This window comes from Lepisosteus oculatus, chromosome 18 (assembly GCF_040954835.1).
Source record: "Lepisosteus oculatus isolate fLepOcu1 chromosome 18, fLepOcu1.hap2, whole genome shotgun sequence".
Classification (NCBI taxonomy): Eukaryota; Metazoa; Chordata; class Actinopteri; order Semionotiformes; family Lepisosteidae; genus Lepisosteus; species Lepisosteus oculatus.
The window spans coordinates 7,580,368-7,600,592 of NC_090713.1; the positions used below are offsets into that span (position 1 = coordinate 7,580,368).

At 40.5% G+C, this 20,225-nt stretch overlaps 1 protein-coding gene across 9 annotated transcripts in view; it reads left to right on the forward strand.

The window, feature by feature from the left end:
- Positions 1-20,225, forward strand: part of LOC107076192 (protein NLRC3-like) — a 41,091-nt gene that overhangs the window by 11,928 nt on the left and 8,938 nt on the right. For 3 of the 9 annotated variants that reach the window (XM_069180329.1, XM_069180331.1, XM_069180324.1), the window contains 8 exons: positions 271-384; positions 2,401-2,514; positions 3,539-3,652; positions 5,669-5,782; positions 6,674-6,787; positions 8,267-8,576; positions 8,994-9,063; positions 16,201-17,950. In XM_069180329.1, coding sequence (XP_069036430.1) covers positions 271-384; positions 2,401-2,514; positions 3,539-3,652; positions 5,669-5,782; positions 6,674-6,787; positions 8,267-8,576; positions 8,994-9,063; positions 16,201-17,950 — 2,700 coding nt within the window. The remainder of the gene's footprint in view (positions 1-270; positions 385-2,400; positions 2,515-3,538; positions 3,653-5,668; positions 5,783-6,673; positions 6,788-8,266; positions 8,577-8,993; positions 9,064-16,200; positions 17,951-20,225) is intronic. The other 6 variants (XM_069180325.1, XM_069180328.1, XM_069180327.1 and 3 more) reach the window with 6 other exon arrangements.

Here is a 20,225-nt window from a genome sequence, read left to right on the forward strand (position 1 = left end):
ACAGTGAGGCCTCATTTACAACTGTGTAACTGTTGTTTAGACCTTGGTTATTGTGTATAATGTTTTGGGGACAAACAGATTAGTGCTCTGCAGTTAGTCCAGAGGAGAGTAACCAGATACAGCCTTGGGCTCAAAAAGAGATCAAGCACTGGATGAAGCACGAATGTTTAACTCTGAGGGCTAAAAGAACTGTAGCCGTGCAATCTTGTAAGAGTGTTATTGACTATTCAGCTGAATAAGGTTAGGAGTTTGTGCCTGTGCTGTTCACAGAGTCAAGCTGGATAGACCAGGGTCACCAATGTCCAGCTGTGTGTCCATAAAGAGTGACGGTTCAATGAATCCACCAATAGAGTTCAGAGAAGGACCCATCGCCTCTGACCGCAGGTGAGGTCACTGTTGTCCATTGAGTGTATCTGTCTGCTGGTCATATGATTGTGTGAACTGGATTATCTCCCACTTTCTTAATTTTAATGTGAAAACTTTAAGACAAAGACTTGACTGCTGAAAAAATGCTGAAAATAAAAACAAAATTCTACAGCTAATATTTTCTCATGATTACGGGATGAAACAGTGAGTATCCAGTGCAGACATGACCACAGACACACAGGGTGTGAGTAACATAGATCTGTTATTAAACATGGGAATGATGAGCAGCATAATGTAGTACCTGTATTTCTCAAAACAGATCAAAGACTAGAGTGAGCAAGAGGAGCTCCACTTGGACCATCTGTCCATTTCCACAATAATGTCCAGCTGGTTTTATGGAGTTGAATTCCCTGTCAGTTGAATGGGCAGCAGATTGATGACAACTTGATGATGATGGTGGAGTTGGCAGCTGTAATTATTATTGTCAACAGGGAAGTGTTCATCACTCTGATAATATAATTATTGGTTAGAAATTCCAGCCCCTCGTCCTCACGATGGGAACTGGTCAGTGTGAGCTGTAGTCATGTGCAGTCCGTGTCAACAGGGCGCACTAGGACATATTTAGACACTGGTAGGGACAGGTAAACATTGTACCTATTAATTTTCTAGACAATTTGGGAAAGCAATAGAAAAGACACAGAGAATGTTAATTTTATATAGTTAAAATCATTGAATTTAATGAGGGACATTTTGTAAAAATTGTATAACACACCTGTGAGGCCTCATTTAAAATTGCGTCCAGTTTCGTTTAGACTATGGTCATTTTGTACAATGTTGAAGATACAAACAGATTAATGCTCTGCAATTAGTCCGGAGAAGAGTAAGCAGATAGAGCCTTGGGCTCAAAAGAAATGTCTAATACTGAGAGTTCAAAGAACTGAACCTGTCCAATTTTATAAGAGGGTCTGATTTGAGATTATAGAATCCTAAAGACACTGGGGCACTCAACCGAGTCGCCAGAATCACTATGAAAAGTGATATACACTGTGAAGGACATGTGTTAAAACTACAGAGAAGTGCTGAGAACAGGAGGCCCTTCTTTACACAAAAGGCTGTTAGAGTCAGGAACAAGCAGCCTAGCCATGTGGGTGATACTGACACACTGGTGTCTTTCAGGAAAAACACAGCCTGAGATCCTTGGATCAGTTGGTTAGTAACTACCAAACTGTCCAGAAAGGCTCAATGACGTCCATCAGTGACTGGTTAAGCTGTCTGAATCTGGCACACTACTTATATTACTGGATTTCAAATTATCACATTCTGGTTGTACTGAATTCCTGTTGGCTTTACAAGATCTATGATTTAAATTGAACTATAGAAGGATTTAATATGTGATTTAATTGAAAATATGATCTGAACTTGTGAAGGACCAGAATAGAAAGGGATGAGTAGATCCCAGGTAAAATGTATTACTGATTCATCACTCAGATGTGCAGTATCACCAGCAACATGACCAATGTGTGACTTCAGCTGACCAGCTCTGCCTCTCCAGTAGAAACGTAACTCCAGGCTCTCTGAGCTGTTCCAGTTCGAAAAATCAGCAGAAACACCCTGGAGCTCAGGCTCATGTTCACACACTGGGACAGTGTGCTGCCCCCTATAGGCTGTTTCCTTCAGGCCATGAAGAGGGAAAGGGGCTGTGAGGGCTGAGCAGCAGAGAGACACATCTTAATCTTGCAGAACGAGAGAGATTCTACAAATTCAAAACAGAATAAGCTTCTTATGTATACCGTGCCGTGCCAAAACAATCTCTTCGTTTTCCAAAGGGCTACTCATTCCACTTTCCATATTCTGTTTTCCACTGAAAATCATCACATCTCCAGAACCCAGTGAAGCACATTCTGTACTCTAGCTCACTGTGTTACTCACTTTCTCTGTTTTTCATGAGTTCCCTGTCGGTATCATTCTTTTTTTGTTAGTGAGCTCAGCTTCTGTCAGTTCAAGGTCAGGAGTTTGTGTCTGTGCTGTTCACAGGGTCAAGCTGGAGAGACCAGAGTCATCAGTGCCCAGATGTGTGTCCATGAAGAGTGACGGGTCAATGAATCCACCAATAGAGTTCAGAGGTGGAGGCTTTGCCTCTGACCCAAGGTGAGGTCACTATTGTCTATTGAGTGTATCTTATCTGTTGGTCATGAGATAAGATTGTGTGAACTGGATCACGTCTCACTTTCAATACTTTTATTTTCTGTGAAAAGTTAAGACGAATAAAGACTAGACAGCTGAAAACAAAAACAAAATTCTGCAACTAGTATTTTCTACTGCCTAAAGGATGAAAGACTGTGTATCCACTCCAGACACAATCACGGAAACACGGGAAGGAACAGTGAGCTGTAATTGATCATGGGAGTGATGAGCAGCAGAATATAGAACATGAATTTCTCAAAACGGATCAAACAGTGGAGTGGGGGAGAGGAGCTCCAAAAGACACTTTGTCATTTACACAAAAATGTGATCCTTGTTTTATGGAGTTGAGCTCCATGTCAGTCGTCTAGGCATCAGATTGATGACAACTTGATGATGATGGTGGATTTGGCAGCTGTAATTATTATTGTCAATAGGGGTGTGTCCATTATTCTGATATAGTAATTATGGATTTAGAAAGTCCAGCCCCTCGTCCTCACAGTGGATCCTGGTCAGTGCAGTCTGAGTCAACAGGGTGGCATGCACTAGGAGACACACTGGTAGAAGTAGAAAAACACTTGATTCCTGCGTAACATAGAACAATATAATTTGTTGCTAGACGATTTGGGAAAACAAAAAAGACACACAGAATGTGAGGATACAGTATACAGTTAAGAGAATAGAATTTATTGAAGGACATTTTGTTAAAGTTGTACAACACACAGTGAGGCCTCATTTACAACTGTGTAACTGTTGTTTAGACCTTGGTTATTGTGTATAATGTTTTGGGGACAAACAGATTAGTGCTCTGCAGTTAGTCCAGAGGAGAGTAACCAGATACAGCCTTGGGCTCAAAAAGAGATCAAGCACTGGATGAAGCACGAATGTTTAACTCTGAGGGCTAAAAGAACTGTAGCCGTGCAATCTTGTAAGAGTGTTATTGACTATTCAGCTGAATAAGGTTAGGAGTTTGTGCCTGTGCTGTTCACAGAGTCAAGCTGGATAGACCAGGGTCACCAATGTCCAGCTGTGTGTCCATAAAGAGTGACGGTTCAATGAATCCACCAATAGAGTTCAGAGAAGGACCCATCGCCTCTGACCGCAGGTGAGGTCACTGTTGTCCATTGAGTGTATCTGTCTGCTGGTCATATGATTGTGTGAACTGGATTATCTCCCACTTTCTTAATTTTAATGTGAAAACTTTAAGACAAAGACTTGACTGCTGAAAAAATGCTGAAAATAAAAACAAAATTCTACAGCTAATATTTTCTCATGATTACGGGATGAAACAGTGAGTATCCAGTGCAGACATGACCACAGACACACAGGGTGTGAGTAACATAGATCTGTTATTAAACATGGGAATGATGAGCAGCATAATGTAGTACCTGTATTTCTCAAAACAGATCAAAGACTAGAGTGAGCAAGAGGAGCTCCACTTGGACCATCTGTCCATTTCCACAATAATGTCCAGCTGGTTTTATGGAGTTGAATTCCCTGTCAGTTGAATGGGCAGCAGATTGATGACAACTTGATGATGATGGTGGAGTTGGCAGCTGTAATTATTATTGTCAACAAGGAAGTGTTCATCACTCTGATAATATAATTATTGGTTAGAAATTCCAGCCCCTCGTCCTCACGGTGGGAACTGGTCAGTGTGAGCTGCAGTCATGTGCAGTCCGTGTCAACAGGGCGCACTAGGACGTATTTAGACACTGGTAGGGACAGGTAAACATTGTACCTATTATTTTTCTAGACAATTTGGGAAAGCAATAGAAAAGACACAGAGAATGTTAATTTTATATAGTTAAAATCATTGAATTTAATAAAGGTCATTTTGTTAAAATTGTATAACACACCTGTGAGGCCTCATTTAAAATTGTCTCCAGTTTCGTTTAGACTATGGTCATTGTGTACAATGTTGAAGATACAAACAGATTAATGGTCTGCAATTAGTCCGGAGAAGAGTAAGCAGATAGAGCCTTGGGCTCAAAAGAAATGTCTAATACTGAGGGTTCAAAGAACTGAACCTGTCAGATTTTATAAGAGGGTCTGATTCGAGATTATAGAATCCTAAAGACACTGGGGCACTCAACCGAGTCACCAGAATCACTATGAAAAGTGGTATACACTGTGAAGGACATGTGTTGAAACTACAGAGAAGTGCTGAGAACAGGAGGCCCTTCTTTACACAAAAGGTTGTTAGAGTCAGGAACAAGCAGCCTAGCCATGTGGGTGATACTGACACACTGGTGTCTTTCAGGAAAAACACAGCCTGAGATCCTTGGATCAGTTGGTTAGTAACTACCAAACTGTCCAGAAATGCTCAATGACGTCCATCAGTGACTGGTTAAGCTGTCTGAATCTGGCACACTACTTGGATTACTGGATTTCAAATGATCGCATTCTGGTTGTACTGAATTCCTGTTGGTTTTACAAGATCTATTATTTAAATTGGACTATAGAAGGATTTAATATGTGATTTAATTGAATATATGATCTGAACTTGTGAAGGACCAGAGTAGAAAGGGATGAGTAGATCCCAGGTAAAATGTATCACTGATTTATCACTCAGATGTGCAGTATCACCAGCAACATGACCAATGTGTGACTTCAGCTGACCAGCTCTGCCTCTCCAGTAGAAACGTGACTCCAGGCTCTCTGAGCTGCTCCAGTTCGAAAAATCAGCAGAAACACCCTGGAGCTCAGGCTCATGTTCACACACTGGGACAATGTGCTGCCCCCTATAGGCTGTTTCCTTCAGGCCATGAAGAGGGAAAGGGGCTGTGAGGGCTGAGCAGCAGAGAGACACATCTTAATCTTGCAGAATGAGAGAGATTCTACAAATTCAAAACAGAATAAGCTTCTTATGTATACCGTTCCGTGCCAAAACAATCTCTTCATTTTACAAAGGGCTACTCATTCCACTTTCCACATTCTGTTTTCCACTGAAAATCATCACATCTCCAGAACCCAGTGAAGCACATTCTGTACTCTAGCTCACTGTGTTACTCACTTTCTCTGTTTTTCATGAGTTCCCTGTCGGTATCATTCTTTTTTTGTTAGTGAGCTCAGCTTCTGTCAGTTCAAGGTCAGGAGTTTGTGTCTGTGCTGTTCACAGGGTCAAGCTGGAGAGACCAGAGTCATCAGTGCCCAGCTGTTTGTCCATGAAGAGTGACGGGTCAATGAATCCACCAATAGAGTTCAGAGGTGGAGGCTTTGCCTCTGACCCAAGGTGAGGTCACTATTGTGTAACTAGTATTTTCTACTGACTAAAGGATGAAAGACTGTGTATCCACTCCAGACACGATCACGGAAACACAGGGGAAGGAACAGTGAGCTGTAATTGATCATGGGAGTGATGAGCAGCAGAATATAGAACATGAATTTCTCAAAACAGATCAAACAGTAGAGTGGGGGAGAGGAGCTCCAATAGACACTTTGTCATTTACACAAAAATGTGATCCTTGTTTTATGGAGTTGAGCTCCATGTCAGTTGTCTAGGCATCAGATTGATGACAACTTGATGATGATGGTGGATTTGGCAGCTGTAATTATTATTGTCAATAGGGGTGTGTCCATTATTCTGATATAGTAATTATGGATTTAGAAAGTCCAGCCCCTCGTCCTCACAGTGGATCCTGGTCAGTGCAGTCTGAGTCAACAGGGTGGCGTGCACTAGGAGACAGACACTGGTAGAAGTAGATAACACTTGATTCCCTCGTAACATAGAACAATATAATTTGTTGCTAGACGATTTGGGAAAACAAAAAAGACATGCAGAATGTGAGGATATAGTATACAGTTAAAAGAATAGAATTTATTGAAAGACATTTTGTTAAAGTTGTACAACAGACGGTGAGGCCTCATTTACACTATGTACACTGTTGTTTTGGACCTTAGTTATTGTGTATAAAGTTTTGGTTACAAACAGATTACTGCTCAGCAATTAGTCCAGAGGAGAGTAACTAGATACAGCCTTGGGCTCAAAAAGAGATCAAGCACTGGATCAAGCACAAATGTTTAACTCTGATGGCTGAAAGAACTGTACCTGTGCAATCCGGAAAGAGTGTTATTGACTATTCAGCTGAATAAGGTTAGGTGTCTGTGCCTGTGCTGTTCACAGAGTCAAGCTGGATAGACCAGGGTCACCAGTGTCTAGCTGTGTGTCCATAAAGAGTGACAGCTCAATGAATCCACCAATAGAGTTCAGAGAAGGACCCATCGCCCCTGACCCCAGGTGAGGTCATGCAGACACATGAGAAACACACACAGGTTGTGGGTAACAGAGGGCTGTAGCACAGGAGTGATTAAGCAGCAGAATAAAGGATCCGGATTACTCAAAAGATATCTGGCTCTTGAAGTTGTCTTCACATCATGTGTGACAGAGGCCGAGAGCTGCAGATCCAGCTCCCAGCTGTGTGTCCATGAAGACTGACCGTTCAACAGATCAACCACCAGAGTGTGGAAGAGGAGCTCCATTAGGACACTCTGTCCATTTACACCATAATGTGAACCTGTTTTATTGGGCTGAATTCCCTGTCAGTTGTATTGGCAACAGATTGATGACAACCTGATGATGGTGGTGGTGGTGGCAGCTGTAATTATTATTGTCAGTTGGGGTGTGTCACATTGTTATTGTACTTATTGGATTACAAAGTTCAGCCCCTTGTCAGTGGCTAGTTAGGGAGTCCATTAGGCATGTGGGCTCAGAGCCAACAGGCTGAAGTATAGAAATTATTCAATCCTGGAGTGTCTTTTGGTACCATAATGGCCTGTTAAGACTCCTGCACACTCAGCACACAGTGCTCTGGCCAAATCAAGACAGTGCAGGAGGAAGAAATGAACAACCTGGGATATCTCAGTGTCTGTACTGGTAAATGAAGGCTACAGCAGAATGAGACCTCAAATCATAATGGGCTCCATGCCACTGGATTAAGGTCTCATTCAGTCAAGATGTGTGCAGGCTGGTCTGCAGTGGTTTCTCCACAGTAAAACATCACACACAGGCATCTCCCATCCCCAGCATGTATTCGAGGGCATGTGGAGACCAGATAATTGCCACAGGAGCAGGACAGTGATATCTGGGAGCTCCTGGTCATGAATTGCCATGAAGGCAGCTGGTACAAGAGGGCTGTCAGACACTGTGTATTGTGCAGGTTCACTTCAGCAGCTCTATCTGAGAATGCGCAGCACTGTTCAGGATCAGCTGTTGTTTCATCGCTTCAGACTGGACAGCTGTGTCCAGAGAGTCTGAATCCAGGAGAAGCTGGAAACTCTAAATAATAAAAAATAGCTGAACTTGTTAGTTTTCCATATTTAAATGATCTGGTGCTGTTGTTTTAAAGAAATTGATATAACATTAAATTTTAAATTAAAATAGAATTAAAAAAATAAAATTTGACATTTTTAAAGATTCACAGAAGTAAACATAATTTCAGAGGCAAAACCATATATATTTCTGAGAGGACAGTTCAGTAACAGCAACAGTACGACTTTTTTTAACTTGAGGGTGTGTGTCATCTTGTCCTGAGTTCTTTATGCCTTGCCTGTCTTGAACTCTGTATTTCCTCTCTTTCCTCTCCTGGCATGAATTCTTGTGCCTGTATTTTGTTTGTGTAAGGAGTAGTATAGAGGGATTCAGCATGACTTTTGTGACTCTCTGTCTCTGAGTTAAAGGCACAATGTGAAGAATCCTCATTATTTTGTTTGTCCACAGATCTGCTGGGCATGGAAATGTGTTCTGTGATTTCTGCACTGACAAGAAGATACGAGCTGTGAAATACTGCCATGTCTGCCCAGCATCTTATTGTGAGACACATGTTCGACAGCACTACACAGTCCCAGCCCTGCAGAAACACAGACTGGTGGACATCAGTGGAGACCAGGAGCCCAGTCTGTGTCAGCAGCACCACAGAGCTCTTGAGCTGTTCTGTAAGACTGATCAGACTCTCATCTGCAGTCTGTGTTCAGTGCAGGAACACAGGGGCCATGACACCTTCTTTATGTCAGAACAGGTAATGACACAGGTAAGAGACTTCAGTCACACTCTCTAAAATCAGACCAGTGCTGAATATTGACACTCTCTTCACCAGCTGATTCACAGTGAACCTGTAAGGGTTGAATGACTCTGTGTGTCTCTGTGCTGTGCCATCTGTTCCCTGTGCTCACAGACAGAGATCTGTAGTGATCTGTGTGGCTGAATTAATACACACTCATCACTGAGGGCAGCTCATTGACTGTGTGCTATATTATTTCACATGTACTATACAGTGTAATACATTAGTGACCACAACTCAGTATCTCAGTACAGAAACACTGAAGGATGGTCATTTATTCTTACTGTGGAACTGTAATCACTATAGGTGCTGTTATTGTGTTTCTATGAAAACTTCAGGTCTCTTGATTCCTCTAAAATCTGCCAATTCTCTACTCTGTATGTTCAGGATGTGAGGAGGGCTGTGACAGGTGAACCTGAGGATTTCTGTACAGGAGGATTCCAGATTGACCAAACAGGTTAGTGTATGAGAGTGTCTCTCAGGAGAAGAACAGACCAGGTCAGTGTGTACTTATGAGTGTGCTTTGGCAACTGGAATCACTTAAACATAATAATTTAAAGTCTTACACATGGATTCTAAATATACAGTAAACACTTTGTTGATACAACACTAAAACATACATAACAAACTAACAAGAGTAAAGGAATATATTTGTGAATCAATCTGTTGTAATATGAATTGTTGATCCTTCACTCAGGGATTAAAGATGAGCAAATAACTATTATTATTGTCTATAGCTAAGGTTATTTGAATCTCATATATCAGTATCATATATATATTGTAACGGATTTGGGTTCTCTGGGCATGTGCCCTCGCTGCTCCCACCTCAGGTTGGCCCTCCACCACTGTGGCTCGAACCCAGTTCTCCAGCATCACGCAACAGGGAAGTTGCTGGCTGAGCCTGGGCAGCCAAGCTCCCTGTTGTGCACAGGGGAGTATTTGTTAAAATATCATATATCAGTGGTTAAATCACATTCATATTCCCAAAGACAAGAAAATATGCATGTACTATCCTGAACTGTGTCCAAAATAATAGTTAAACTTGAGAATTGTAATGTTAATATACTGTAGAAGTTTTGTACTCAAAGATCAAGGAACTTGTGGCCATGGATGAATTTGAACTTCCTGCCGATGTCAGAGCTGAGCAAAGTATTTGCTGTAGTTTCTCCAGTTGCTTTCTCTGTGCTGGGAGTGTCCTGGTGGAGAGAAAGGAGGAGAGAGAGCTTTGCCTCACATTGCTGAGAACAGCTATGCAGGGAATTTAGCATCTTACTGAACTTCAGTCTCTAAAACAGCCTGTGCACAGTCATCTGCTTGGATCACGCAAAGTGAGATCATAGAAGACAAGGTTAGTCTGAAGTGTAGCTTTTTACTGAATATGCTTCGATATTCATAATGATGACAAAAGAAGAACCTAAAAGGCAAAACATAACAATTGGTTTATGAAAAACAGTACTGTTGCACTCTCTCAGCCTGAAGTCTTTGAACAAATCCTGACTCAGACTGTTGCAGTCACATTGTTGGAAAAGTCAGATTGCCAGGCTAGCTGGATAGAGAAGCCAGTGAGCAAACCAATGAAATGAGTTGTGTGCAACCTTATAACCTTATAAATTGTGTGCACCAATCACAGTTGGTGATTGACTGGGATGTCAGTAGATATATATATCTTGATTCCCTCTAGGTCCCCCCTCCAGTTTGGAATGTTAGTGAAGTCTGACCCATTGTCTTGGTGAAAGCAAAAGGTAGATTTTTAGAAATCTTTAATAAAAGCTTTAAAATCTCTAATAACTATTAATTCTATAATAGCCCTGTTACGATCGCACCAATATGGTATCTCTCAGCTAGCATTCGCCCTGGGAAACTTACTTTCTCATGAGGGCTCATGATTTTCCAGGACCAGCTGCACAAGCCTTACTTTCCTTCACTGATCTGTATTAAGTATTAATTAACAATTCATTACTCAGTTATTCTTTCCCTATTTAATGCTGAGGCACTGCTTTTACAGTGGTTTGTCATTGTTCATTTCACCCCCTTAACTCCCTTTCTGTGCACTAGTGCTTTTTGTTCTCAGCTTCATTTGTATTCATTTCACCTGTCCTGTCTGCACTCTGTTCTGTTCTCTAGCTCCCTGGGCAGATGCCTCAGCAGCTTCTGGATTTCTAAGCATGTTTGCACCCCTGTCTTTGATTCTCGACACCAAGATTTCACTCTGAAGTTGAATCATTGTTTTCCCTTGGAGGTCAGCACCACAAATCCATCCCAAGACCGAGATATCCAAGTGTCCTCCTTTTTTGGGAGCTCAACAATGGATTCCTCTCTGATGCAGAGGCTGCCCAATTATTGTCTACAGGCTGATTTGCCAGGGCTGAGATCACTGGGCTGGACACTAACCACCCTCACCTTTCATCGCTGAATCAGTCTGTTCTGACTCCAGTTCCAGTTTGATTCAGCTCCTCTCAAAGATTTTCTCTGCCCTGCAGCACTCAGTTCCTGACTGCATGGCATCTCCTGGCCCCCACCCTGGAGCCTTGGACTCTTCTCTGCTGGCCTCCTTTCCTTGCGGTTCTGAACCGCTTCCAGGAGGCATCTTCTGTTGTCCAGGACATCAGGGCCTCTCCCCGTGCAGCCTCATCATGTTTTATTCCCTAAGAGCCTTGCTCTGGCACTTTAGGTTTTTCTTTTCTCTGTCCTATTTCCTGCCACCTTTCTGGCTCTTTTTCTTCTTCACCCTTTTCTCTCAGGCTGTCGGGGTACTTTTTTCTTCCCAGTCTCCTTCCTGCCGGGCATCCTGTGTCCGCTCTGTCTGGAGAGCTTTTCCCTATTAGCCTGGCCTCCCTGTGGATTCCTGTTCCCGAGCTCTGACTGAGACTGCATCTTGCAGTTGTGTTGTCCCAGGGCTCATCACAACTGCCAAATTGTAAAGATATACTAAGAATATACCTGAGTGTTAACACAATTAGAGACACCTGACCAATCAGAAAAACCCCAGACTAAGTATTGAACTGCTATAAAACACCTATACAGAGCAATAAGAGAGATAGACCTTCCTTCTGCACTAAAGAGAATGACCTCCAATCTCTAATAATAACTATAACAATATTTTTATTTTATTATAGCATATTTCATTCCAATTAATCTCAATGTACTTCACAAAAAGAAAAGCTTAAAAAAGAAGTCAGGAAACTTAATATCTAAGAAGGAAAAAGATAGGAAATTAGTAATAGTAAAGTTGATAGGCTTGTTGGTAAAGAAGGGTTTTAAGATCTATTTTAAAGCTTTCTGTGGAAATTGCTTGTCTGAGATGATGCTTTGCTAGAACAAGGATGATATGATCTGATTTCCTTGCTCTGGTCAGTACCAGTGAGTTAGTGAGAACTTATGTGAAACTGTAGCTGAGTAGCTGCTGCCTTCTTGAGGGAATGGGAATCTGTGAATCGAACCTGTCTCCCTGTTCTAAAAATATATCTTCTGACCTGGCGAGACTGCTTTTAACCAAGGGATTCTCTATATAGGAAATCAGAGTTTCCTAAAAACAACAGAATGGCAAACTCTCTGAATAAGGTTCAAATAACTTGAATCTGATCTTTACGGGTGACAGTGATCTGGAGAAGCATGTCACACCACTGGTGTCAGTACCACTACAACTCGGAAAGCACCTCAGTTTCTTCAAAGCATCTGAGATCTGCATGAATATTTTCATTAGATAGATGTTAACCACTGTCTCTAAATTCTTAGACACCTCAAACCAGCTCCTTCAAACAGCTGTATCAATATACTACATTGCATACTACATTTATACATTTCATTACTCTACATTGTACGGTTCAGTAATGAAACAGAAAATAAACAGTAATTAATAAAATCAAATCATTAAGGTGTTTCCCTGATATAACTACATTACAGGATATTCAACAAAAAAGCTGAAGATGATGTGCAGAGGATAACGTTGAGCCTTATGTAACAAAGGAAAAGGATGTACCTGTATCAGGTCCACTCATAGTCTGCTTTTTTCAGGACTAAAACAGTCCATTTCTTTCAGGGTCTCCCAGTGCAGTATGTTTTGACTCTTTAAATTGTCACCTGCTGAACACTGTGCTGAAGGGAAAAAATGGTCAATTTAAAATCACTTAAAATTGCATTTAAAACCTAAGGAGTCTGTGACAGATTTCCCTTTGATGGTAGCTGAATATTAGGGAATTGCTCACATTAACTCCTGACTTGACTTGACTGGATCTTTTGCATTGCATGTGGACCTATATCATTGTATTTAACCATTTTAACTGTATGGCTTTCTCGTACTTTATGAAAAAAGTAGTGAAATGAGACCTCAACTCTGCCATTTTGGCTGGTTTCCCCATTCTGTCTTGTTTTTTACTGGCAGGCTGATACAGAAACACTGTATCAGCTCAGGGTCTGACTCTCCTGAGCCGACAAGGACCGTTCACTCCCTGAATACTCACATAGTTAAACCTGGCTTCACACAGGAGACACCAGTCCCCTAATAACCTCCTGCTGATTGAACACTCATTCTCCCCGGGTATTTAGAGTATCTATACATCTCCCTCTGGTATCCTAATAGATGCTTAGGTGCCCAGATCCAGGTGCCCTGTTACAGAGCTAAAAAAAAGCTCCAAGATTTCAATTTTACTTCATTACTGTTTCCTTGTTGTGGTAGTGCTGAAAAAAAATGTATTGTAACCTCCAGTACAATATCCATTTCTTTTTTCACATATCCTCTGGTCTTTCTAATATCTTTTTTACCTGTGCTTGTTGCAGGTCATTATACTCTGCTAGTGTAAGATAAACTAGCTGCTGCTCCTGCAAGAGCCCCACTCTGACAGCTGTTGAACCTCAGTTAACTGGTCCCAGCTGCTGGAGCACATGTGTTCTTGTGGAGCTCTGAGACCTTGATCATGTAAACTCCACTGCTGCTTCAGCTGGGCTTCTTGAACCAGATCTTGCTGTGGTACTTTCCCTTTAGTCTTCTAACCTTTAGAAATCCTCATTAAATTGAGCTCAGTGCACACTGGGGTCCAGATGCTCTACTTTGTTGTTGCAACTGGTTCCCTATTTGAATTTCTACCCATCTTCTTCTTCCTCCAACAGCAAAGGCTCATGCTGCTTATAAAGCCATGATGAAGCCTGCCCTACACAAGAGTGGTATGCAAAATCCTACAGTACATATGATTTTTTTCCCTCATGACACCAGAGCACCGCCTTAGATAATATAGTATAGATTAAAGATTATAGTATAGACATTGTAATAACCTTACAATGTGAGTTAACAATTGTGGCACTACACACGAGGGGTGTGTTCAGTGTGAAAAAAGTACAAAAGGAAAAAGTCTCCTTTGTAATCACAGCTGCACTGATGAAAGATGGGTGGCAGCTGTGAGAACTCTTTAAAGGCACACTGAGCACCTCCCCGAAAAGGATAAACAGGGTGAGGATTTGTGCACCGGCAATCCCAGAAGGGATTTTAATCGAGTGTGAGTCTGTTTCTTTTTCTTTTATCCTGTCCCGTTCTGTCTCTATACTGGGGCAGACATATAATTTTTCCACAATTTAAATTTTTATTTTTGGCCTTGCGCTCGCTCCCTTCCTGTTCTCCCAGACTGGACCCTGTTAAACAGGGTAAATCCAGTCTGGTCCCCGCTGCCAAGCGGGGTCTTTTTCCAGGCTAGATCCCGGTTAGACAGGGCAAGTCCAGCCTGGGGGCCACTCTACACGACGGTGCTGCGCTGCTTCACATAACGGCGCATTTTCTCACTAACCTCACAGACGGGGCGCCGACTCACTCATTCACCGCGGCTCCTTCCACTGCTGCATAGTTACACAAAATACATAACAAATTAAGCCAAGAATAATTAGAATGCTTATACGATGTATTATATAACCACCAACATAGCAGCTACTTATTTTTTCAATGTGAAAGTGCTAAGACTTAACCTGTGTTGTAATACTGTACACTCCCAACATATAACATAACAACATATAATATAGTCTACAATCAGTAAAATAAACACTAATGTGCTAATGCTTTTGTCCACTATTTGATGAAAGCAGCAAAAAATTATATTAGTGTCACTGTACTGTATGATTAGCTTAGGAAAGTACTAATGGGTGAACATTATTTTTTATTATTAAAATATAATCAACCTAATGTTAGACACAATGATTCATTAAAGATTCACTGTGCCTCCTGGCAGTTTTACAGAGTAGTGCAGTCCTGTATTTTTACATATTATTTGAAAAGAAAAAGATGCACAAAATTGTAATGTAAAAATATTAAAACAAGGTAAAGATACTACATAGGTTTAAAAATAAAAGTTTGGAATATCAATGGTGCACTATACTGGCAGGTCAATTGCTTATTATTAGTGTTTGTTTCATATACTTCAGTGAATCAGTGTACTTAAGACGTGTGAAATACAGAGCTTGTACTGTATATTTAGGATAAAAAAACAAGAAAAGATGTCATAAGGTTGATTGCAATTCTTAAAAATAAGTTAAAAGATAGGGAAAACAAATACATGAAGTATAATCTATATATGATTTTGTGTTGGGAAAAAAAAGCATTGTGATTTAACGGAAAGTAACAAAAATGGTCGCCTTTCTCCTATTAGTCTGTTAAACCAAGGGTTTACTTTGTTCACTCAGATAGCCCTTGTTTCTTGAATTTCATTACAGTTCATTATATTTCTCCTACAGTATATGTTACTGTTTTGTTACTTTATTTGTTAATAAATTTGTTAATCAAATAGATCTGATTCTGAAGGTGATTGGGTACACGTGAGCTAATTTAGAATCGCTGCTACAAGAGGTGGGCTCTTATCCAACCAAGCTATTTCAGATTCTAGATCTACTATTAATTTGCTAAAAAAGTTGTAGAATATTATTCACTTGGATATTGAGGGGTAGGGTGTTTGGTCTCTACTCTAAGGCAACTAAGGGTGACAATTTTGAAAGGGAGCTCTATAGACATTGTATATATAATCCTGTTGGTTTGCAGTGCACATTTTGCTGTTGTTTCAATAAATTACTTATTGTGTAATTTTAATCCATGTGTGAATATTGCTTTACTAATTCAATTTCTAATTGTTCCAGTAAATTCAACAATCACGTTAATACAGTGGATCGATATTTTAAATATTTTAAGGAATAGATAATTGCAGTAAATATTATGACACATTTGGCTTTTGCCACAATGGTCAGTTAGCATCTTGAACTACAGCTTGGCTTTCTGATACCCAGGATAGAGCAGAATCAGTCGTCATTCTAAGGAATGAAAATAACTCCCATGAGGAAATTGTCTTCATGAGAGGGTGTGTCTGTGAGGCTGTGAGAGACCAGGACATGACTATCAGAGGGTGATTAAAAATGAGGAGTCACTGCCGGAGCTCCAGCTAGGACAACTAATGGACTGTGTCTGTGACTCTTGACTTTATCTGTGTCCATCTGTTCTGATTGTGTCTCACACTTGTAAACCTCAATAGCTGGTGTCCCTGTAAGAGATCTGTCATCACATCACACTGTCACGATTTCTACTGCAGCCTCAGACTGTGTCTTTACTATCGTGTTCTTTCTGTTTTAGGGTGGCTGCAGACACTGAAAGACAAACACAAGGAAGCTCTAAAGACGCAGTTTGAAGTTGTATCTGAGGGAATTGCTAAGCCGGGAGAGCAGACCCTCCTTGATGACATCTTTACACACGTGTGGATAACTGAGGGCAGCTGTGTTGAGGTGAATCATGGACATGAGGTCATGCAGGTAGAAACTGTCTCCAAAAGCACAAAATCAGAGATCCACTCCATCAAGTGCAGCGATATTTTTAAGCCACTGCCAGGACAGACCATTCCAATCAGAACTGTAATGATGAAGGGAGTTGCTGGCATCGGGAAAACATTCTCTGTGCAGAAATTCATTCTCGACTGGACTACTGGAAAAGACAACCAGGACTTCGATTTTATATTTTTTCTTCCATTCCGTGAATTAAACTTGATCAAATCAGAAATGAGTTTACAGGAACTGGTTCTGTGTTTCTGTCCAGAGATAAAATCCTCTGATAATGTTTTAGATAGCCACAAAGTCCTGTTCATCTTTGATGGTCTGGATGAAAGCCAACATCCTTTGGACTTTAAAACAAACCAGAGGTGGTCTGATGTGAAAAAGCAAGCTTCAGTGGACGTGTTGTTAACAAACCTCATCAAGAGGAACTTTCCTGTTAATGCTTCCATCTGGATCACTTCCAGACCAGCTGCAACAGGTCTGATCCCTCCAGAGCTCATCAGCAGGGTGACAGAGGTCCAGGGGTTTGAAGACCAGCAGAAGGAAGAGTACATCAGAAAGAAGTGTAAGAACAGAGCTCTAGCAGACAGAATTATTTCACACATAAAGGCACTGAGGAGTCTTTACATTTTGTGCTATGTTCCTGTTTTCTGCTGGATTGTAGTTACTGTTCTGGAGCACACTTTGGAAGAGAACAGTGGGGCAAATCCAACAACACTGACAGATTTCTATACGTACTTTCTGCTTGTCTTACTGACAGCAAAGGAACAAAAGGAAAAGAAAGAAACTGTCCTCAAAATAAATCAAGAAGCAATTCTGAAGCTGGGAAAGCTGGCATTTGAAAGTCTGAAGAAAAACATCATAGTGTTCTATGAAAAAGATTTGAAAAAATATGGCATTGATCTCCACAACTCCTCCCTTTACTCAGGGGTGTGGAAGGAAATATTTAAACAAGAGTCAGTCTTGTTTCAGGAAAAGGTGTACTGCTTTTTACACCTGACTGTCCAGGAGTATTTTGCAGCTCTGTATGTTTTAGGTTCCCATCAGAACAAAAATATTAACCCACTTAAGAAAGGAAACCCACCAGCTTCCACACTGTTCCACTTGAATAAAGTTGCACTTAGAAGAGCCATCCAGAGCAAGACTGGTCACCTTGACCTGTTTGTCCGGTTCCTCTTGGGAACGGGAATGAAGAACAACCAGGAGCTTCTAAAGGGATTCCTGTCACACACACAAGATCACTCCAGTGACATACTGGAAACAACAGAACACATCAAAAAACTCATTAGAGGAGCGTCTTCTCCTGAAAGATGCTTTAACCTTTTCCACTGTCTGAGTGAACTGAAGGACAAGTCTTTAATGGATGAGTTCAATGTGACTTTGGATAAAGGAAAACATTCAGGACAAAGCCTCTCACCTTCCCAGTGTTCAGCACTTGCCTATTTCTCACTGCTGTCTGAGAAAGAGATTGATGTCTTTGACATGAGTGAATATGCTACATCAGAGGAGTGTGTACGGAGATTGCTACCTGTGGCAAAGATAACAAAAACCCTTACGTGAGTAACCTCAGATTTACTTTACATGCAAGGTCCAAACTGTCCCTCTGAGGGTACTTCTGGCTGGTACTCAGTGAAGTGAAGTAGATACAGTATATTCATCTTATACTCTAGCACACTTTTTATTTTTCAACATTAAATCCCATAATTAACTATTTTTAACTTTCTTTTAAATTATTTGTTATTGATTCTACGGTACAATGCCAAAATATAAAGCTAATGGCAGTTTGCCAAGTGAAAAGTTCAAAACTCAAACTTCAGACATTCCAGCTCATGTCTCATGTTACTATTTTTTCTTTTTTTTGGAGCTGCTTCATGTGTCCATCATGTATGAAGTGAGGAAATCGGTGCTGAGGGCGGTCAGGGTTCATGCCAGTTTCGAGATCTCCGTGTGCTGCTTGTTTCCAGGGCAGCTGTTTTAGAAAGGGGTTGGGTTGGGATGGGGGAGACTGTAGGGATTTTGTTTTCTTTCTAAGTTTTTTCTAGTTATTTTATGGTCTAGTTTTTGAGTTATTTGGATATTGTTCATTCCACTTGTCTCTGACCAGTTTGTGTCTGTGGGAATTGCACAAGTCAGACTTGCTACAGCCTGAAGCAGGCAAGGACTGTACAGAAGCAGCCCCTATACCACACTGCGGTACACTGCCCACAGAAACATCACTGGCCAAAGAAGAGCGATAGGTGGCACTTGTAGTGTGTTAGATATTAGCTTTACTTAATCTGTTGTCTTATTTCTTTAAATGCACTTAATACAGAATATTAATATGCAATCATGTAATTAAAGGGAAATTTTGGTAGCTGAAAATAATAAGTTTCTTAATGTCATTATCAATATTAATTTATTATTTTAAATATATTTATATAGCTTGTAGTGGTAGCGTGTTCTACATACTTCATACACATCAGTGTCGAATTGTTTTCCTCAGTCACTTGTGGTTATTTTGGAAAGGTTTTGTTGAAGTGCTTGTTTTAAATACATTTTGCTGTCATTATTGCTGTAATGGAAAAAGGAAAGGCTTGTGAACTGAGTGAAGTTTTGGTTGAGTGGTGGAATTTTGACTTGTGACCCAGAAGCTCCTGGGTTCAATTCCTGCTCAATGCATCAGTGCTTTTAGCTAATAGACTCGTTCTTCAATAATAAAATACAATAATGTGTACTGTATTGACTTATTTTTATATATCACAGATAAACATTAAAATAGTATACTTAATAAATTAATAATGTAAATGAGTTAGCAAAACTTGAAGACTGTGAGTGAAAACCAGTTGTACCAGATGTTCAGAGGGAGTCAGATAATTTAAAGACGCCCTTAAACAGAAATCACAATTAAGGTTTTTAAATACATATTTGTTTTTAAATACTTATCATTAGAGCCACTGTGGTGATATGTTTTTATAATTAAAATCTAAAATTAGAGAAAGGAATAAGACAAAAATTACGAACTGTTTTTGATGTTGTACAACAATCTCCCTCGTCGCCCTTCTTCTCCACTTGATGATGAGGACACTGGGACCCCTGCGGACTGAGAAGTTGGGGTAACAGACGAAACATGAAAAAAGAGTATTGATATCATGAGCATTTCAGTGAGACAGGTCATGCTGAAGTATGTGTGCACAGTTTAAACTGAATAGCAGTTATTTTCTCTGTAGCAACATGAACATGCTTAAACTTAAACAATCTTTAACCAACAAATAAAGCAGAAGTTATTTACCTATTTCATACTCACATTCGATTTTAGGAAGGGTGTACCCAGCAGGTGTTCAATGAGCACCAGGAGTCTATTTCGCAAAGTGAGACTATTCAACCATATACAGTAGCTTTAGTAAATTGACAAAAGTTGTATTTTCAGTTTCACAAAGCAAGGTTAAATTGTATTTGGTTACGTAACTACAGTAGCTCCTGAAATTCATGCATTAATTGGCTTCATCACTCTGTTCTCCTCCCCACTGATAGCTGATGTGTGGTGAGCATACTGGTTGGGAGCTAAACATTGGTGGTGGTGGAGGGGAGCCCCCATTATCTAAGTGCTTTGAGTGGAGTGTCCCGACTGGAGTTCAATCCATTCTGAATACTCTTGAGATGTATCAGTTTGCTTCCATACAAACTGTAGGTAATTTGTTTTTACTGCAGGAATAATATGGAAGAGCAGTAGAGGAAGCATGAGAAAGTGCTGTTAGTCATAGAAATGTAATGTTTTTTAAAGCAATTGTGTCTAACATATTTTTATAATGAAAATCTTTAACTCATTCTCTAATAATGTCAACAGAGTATACA